The sequence below is a fragment of the Monodon monoceros genome, unplaced genomic scaffold, assembly GCF_005190385.1.
Source record: "Monodon monoceros isolate NGI ecotype Baffin Bay Population unplaced genomic scaffold, NGI_Narwhal_1 Super_Scaffold_21, whole genome shotgun sequence".
Classification (NCBI taxonomy): Eukaryota; Metazoa; Chordata; class Mammalia; order Artiodactyla; family Monodontidae; genus Monodon; species Monodon monoceros.
Genome location: NW_021703778.1, coordinates 71662768 through 71667610, shown reverse-complemented (window position 1 = coordinate 71667610; position 4843 = coordinate 71662768). Strand labels below are relative to the sequence as shown.

Below are 4843 nucleotides of genomic sequence, written 5' to 3'. Positions count from 1 at the left end.
GATGTTTATCCTTACAGACTTTTTTTATGCTTATATAACAGAAGGTGCTAATCCTCAGAGTCAAAATATATTTAACACTCAAACTCTACTGATCATAATTTAATCTCTATTAATTCAAAAGGTAGATCGTTATCTTGCCTGGTTTCTGGTTAACATGACAGACATCAATAATATTATCATTCAGAGGTTATTTTTTTTTTAAGTGAGCAAAACCCCAACTATCCTGTTTATTTCTTCCTTATCAGCATCTCAATTATTTTATGTATTTATTTTATTTATTTGTTGTCTTTCTCTCTCTTGATATAGGTTTCATGAGAGCTGGAATCATTGTGCCTCCATGCTGTGACACCTAGCAGACAATCAAATATTTTTTGACTGATCAGTATGTTTACTTAGAAATTATGAAAGTTGCTTTTTAAAAAGTTACTGACATCTGCTTAATTTTTCATTGGCTTTCAAAAATAATGAGGAAAAAAAGATCTGCTTAGAGTGTTTTTGGCTGTGGTTCCAATCAAATATCTGCTCAACTGATCAGTTTTGATAGTCAAAACTATCTTATAAAATTCAATCAGGCATTTTGGCTCGATCAGGAATTTGTAACCAAAACCAAAACCAAAACCCAAAACAAAAACTTTCAGAGAGTTATGCATTGCTTTGCAGAATTCCCTTGTTTTTTTAAAATGATTACAAAAGTCAAGTATTAAGTAGATTATCACTAATGTTTCTGGTTCTAAGATCAAAAGAAATGTCATTTAAAAAAAAAAACTGTCACTAAGAAAAAGAGTGAGGCAGGCAAAGTTCTCTGCTTTGGCATACTCAAATTTGTCTGTTTATCCCAAATCACAGAATTACTGTGAGTACAGTTTCCACTGCCTGCCACAAACAGACTTCATTTACGGGCCTCTATGATAAAGGAGCTATCTAACCAGAAGAACTGTCAAGCAAAGGAACAGACTGTCTGACTTAAACATAAAAAAAAAAAAAAACCCACATACACATATATACAGGTTATTTTATTTGAATTCCACCTAAGTCTGGGCTAGTTACCAAGGACTCTGCATAGGAGTCAAGACTAACTGTACCTTCACAATAAAACTGTCAAGCAGGATTCTCTAAAAGAGCTGTTAGCCATGCTTACAAGTCTCAAATGACGCTTCTGCAGAGCTCTAGCTTTGGAACTTCGAATTCCAATGCGTTATTTGGAAGCTGAACTTGAAGTTCCCCCTCTCCACAAATGCTTTTCAAAGGACAGGGAGAAGCCAGAACACACTTCCCAGCACTGCCTGACTGCCTAACACTCGAGCAAGACTTCAGGACAGACCTAATAATGCAGGATCAGCAAAGCAGACCACCTAGGAAAGGAAGCCAAAACCTCACAGCCTTCCCTACCCTCAGCGGCTTCCACGCTGACCCGGAGGACACTCGCCCCCTTAAGAATCTACAGTGTACATGCCCACTTTTAGGTGTTGCCTGCCACTCTCCCGCTCCCAGAGCAGGGAGACCAGCACGCCTCCACAGGGATCCCGGGACAGAGAGAAGGAAACTGCAGAACAAACCCACTATTTCTCCAACTAGGCAACAACACGGATCAATCCTTCAACTAAGCACTGAGTAAATCTCATCTAGAAAGAGATTTGTTCCAGGATGCTGACCAGCCACAGACTGTGTACTAGGCTGGCTCGGGATGTCACCAGAGTCCCCTTCCCGCCCCGAGCCGACCCAGCGCCTGCAGAGCCGCGCCCTCCCTTCGAGATCTCCTGGGGACCCGCTAACTCGCCCAGTCTCCCCCGAAAAGACTGGAGGCCGTGCCAAGTTACCGCCCCCCTCTGGGCAAAGCAGAAACCCCAATAAAGACGCTGGTCTCCGCTGTAAACCTTTCCGTCCCCAGCAGCCCACCAAGGCGGTCCCGGCCCCTGCAGGACGCAGATACATCGCCCTCTCGCCCGGAGACCCCGATAAACAGACGGAACCCCAATACACTGCTTCTTTATCCCAGGAATGCGAAACGAGACGCCCACTCTCGCTCAAAGGACCCCCAAAACCTCATGGATCTGCCCCTTCAGAGACCTAGGACCTTCCTAAACTGAATCCTCTGCCCCCAAAGAGCCTGAGATCGCGATAAAAGGACCCCTTGTCCCGGAACCGCGCTATACCACCTCAAGGAACCGAAGGATCCTGATAAATCTCCTTCGACCCCGAAGACCCGGGACCCAATTTGCTGCCAGCCACCACCACCCCAAGCCGGAAAAAAACCCGGACCCCCATTAAACCGCCTCCTCACCCCGAGGAGCCCTGGCACCCGCTACACCGCCCTTGGGCGCCCGCACCCGGATCCCACCCCACTGCCTCCTCGACCCCCGCACTCACGAACCCCTCCAAGCCTCGCGCCCACCAGGCAGCGCCGCGCTGCCCGCGGAGCCGCCCCCGTTGGGAGCCCCCCTGCCCCGGCTGCTCCGTGTCCCCGCTCCCCGACCGCTCCTCAGCGAAGACGAGCTCCGGGCTTCCTCACCTGGGTAGCGTCGGAGGGCAAGAGGACCGGGGAGCCCTCAGGAAGAGAAGGAGGCGGCAGAGAAGGGGCTGCCCAGGCCTGCGTCTGCCGCAGCTCCAACCCCTCCGCGAGGAAGCGCTTGTGTGAGGAGAGCCCTCCCGCTCCGCGCGCAGCCGGGAGACGGAGCCACAGCCGTGCCCACCGCTCTTCCCGCGAGATCGCAGCCACAGCGAGGGGCGGGGCCCCGGCGAGGGGCGGCAGCAGAGAATCGAGTGACAACCCCGAGAGCCTGTCTGCGGCGGGGCAGGAGGCGGGACTTGGAGCCTAATACTACCAATCGTAAAATAGGAAAGGTGATTCGCCTACCGCTTCTCTTCTCCCTCGCCCCTCATCAATAAACTAGGCAAAAGGAGCAGTGACCTTAAGTAGTCACGGGCAGAGGGAAGGTATCTTGGATGGAGAGGTTTGGCTCGTGTCTGGTCCTGGTCAGCCTCCGTAGATATACCTGGTTAGGGAAGAAGGTGGTTTTCACACCGCCGTGGACTGGGGCGCTGTTACCCTCGGTTACCGCGCGGCCTGAAGTGCTCAAGAGGTTCGCCTCTTCCTGGTTGAAGGCGCACCCTCCTCGGGTTACCCAGGTCTAAACCTGTTTTCCCCCCATCGGGGCCTCTCCTCCCTCTCCACCTCAAACAGGGCGCCATTGTTGAGATGCCAGTGTTTTCCCAACCCCTACTAGGGACGTCTGGTCTGACAAAGGACACCCTTCTGATTCGTGTTTATCTCTACTGAAAGCCTTCTAGAAGAGTAAAAAGTAAATCTCAGTCACCGTTATAACAAATTCCGAAACTAAATGAAAAGTTGTATCTCTGTGGACCCCAGTGTCTGGCACACGCAGGGCACTGAATAAATGTAAAAGGAATGACAGAAGAACGTGATATTTAAATACAGTCCTCTCTCAGTATCCTGGGGTATTGGTTCCAGGACCCCTGCAGATACTAAAATAGTGGATGCTCAATTCCCTCATGTAAAATGGCTGTAGTATTTGCATATAACCTACCTCCCATATCCTTTAAATCATCTCCGGATTATTTATAATACCTAATGCAATGTAAATACTATGTAAATAGTTGCCGGTGCAACTTTTTAGAACTTTCTGCAATTTTTTTTCCTGAATACCATGATTGGTTGAATCCACAGATATGGTGGCCAACTATGTATGAAATCTGAACCCACTCCAGAAAATTCGGGCTTTCCTAGCCTTTCCTCTACAATGACAGCCAACTTTTTTCACCCTTAAGCCCAGTTTCTTCATTATTATGCCTATCCTATAGCCTTCATTCGTTCCCTGTCCCACAGCAAGAAGTGTCCTTTCTCCTCCAAGGTTAGTCCCTGCACCTGTGCACTGGATCACAGCCATTCCCAGATTTTGATGAATCAACTATCCTTTCCTTGTTATCAATTTTCCCCTCTAATCTAGCTCTTTTCTCCCACACAGTCTCCTCCATGCTTTGAACCGAACAAAACAACTAACCTCCTCCACCCTTTCAAACTACTCTACCACCTTTCTTCTCAGACTCAGTGCTTAAGAGACATGAAACTGTATTTGCTGTCTTTACTTTCTCATCTCTTGTTTTCCCCACTGCAATGCTGCTTACACCCACACAATGGGCTGATCTCTCAGTGATCACAAAAGACCTCTTTCCTCTTTCTATTTTGGGGGAATCTTTCCCAAAGACCATATTGCAGCCTTTTGACAATGCCAGCCATCTCCTCCTTTGGTACCTGCCTAACTGCTTTCTCCAGATTCTCTAGCTACTCTTCTGATTTTTTTTTTTTAATCCTCTTTCCTCATTCGAAAACTATTGCATATTGGCATCTCCTTATCTTATAGCCATGCCTTGTGCGTAATAAGAAAAATGGTTTCCACACATGGTTCCACACTTTGAGTGTCAATAGGTGGCTCAGACAAAAGCTGTTAGAAGAACCCAGAGGGAGGAGACACGACTATGAGGCTGGGTCTTAAAACAGTAATTGGCCGATACAAATGCAGAGCAGACACAGAGGCTTTTCAGAGAAAAAAATTGAGTGAACCTGAGCACAGAGGAAAGGATGTAGGCCGAGCCTGGCTATGGGTGCACCAGATTGGTCTACAGAGGATTCCTGTAGAAGAGCAGTAAAAGGTAAGTTTAGGGAAGAACCAATAGTAAAAGGCCTTAAAAACCAGGCCAAGTTGATTCAACTTGATTCTGTATCAAATGGGAAGCCAGAGCCAACCCTAGCATTTGTAGGGCCCACAAAAGGCTACACATGGAGTTCCACATATCAAATGTCTAAATATTATGTAAAAGTTATAAA

General features: G+C 47.6%; 2 protein-coding genes across 3 annotated transcripts in view; one reads left to right on the top strand and one right to left on the bottom strand.

Moving 5' to 3' along the window:
* Positions 1-2679, bottom strand: part of GLCE (glucuronic acid epimerase) — a 116892-nt gene extending 114213 nt beyond the window's left edge. For both annotated transcript variants that reach the window (XM_029237315.1, XM_029237316.1), the window contains exon 1: positions 2510-2679. The gene's annotated coding sequence lies outside the window, so the exon portion shown is untranslated. The remainder of the gene's footprint in view (positions 1-2509) is intronic.
* LOC114903844 (basic proline-rich protein-like) lies at positions 1685-2816 on the top strand. Its single transcript, XM_029237107.1, has 2 exons — positions 1685-2053; positions 2163-2816. The coding sequence occupies exons 1-2, from the start codon at positions 1685-1687 to the stop codon at positions 2814-2816; spliced, it is 1023 nt and encodes a 340-aa protein (XP_029092940.1).
* The last annotated feature ends 2027 nt before the right edge of the window (positions 2817-4843 follow it).

Bases quoted from the DNA above. Each gene is read 5' to 3' on its own strand.
- LOC114903844 (XM_029237107.1), top strand. From the start codon at position 1,685: ATGTCACCAGAGTCCCCTTCCCGCCCCGAGCCGACCCAGCGCCTGCAG. The intron at 2,054-2,162 runs GCCCCTTCAGAG...TACCACCTCAAG, and splicing joins CCCCAAAACCTCATGGATCT to GAACCGAAGGATCCTGATAA.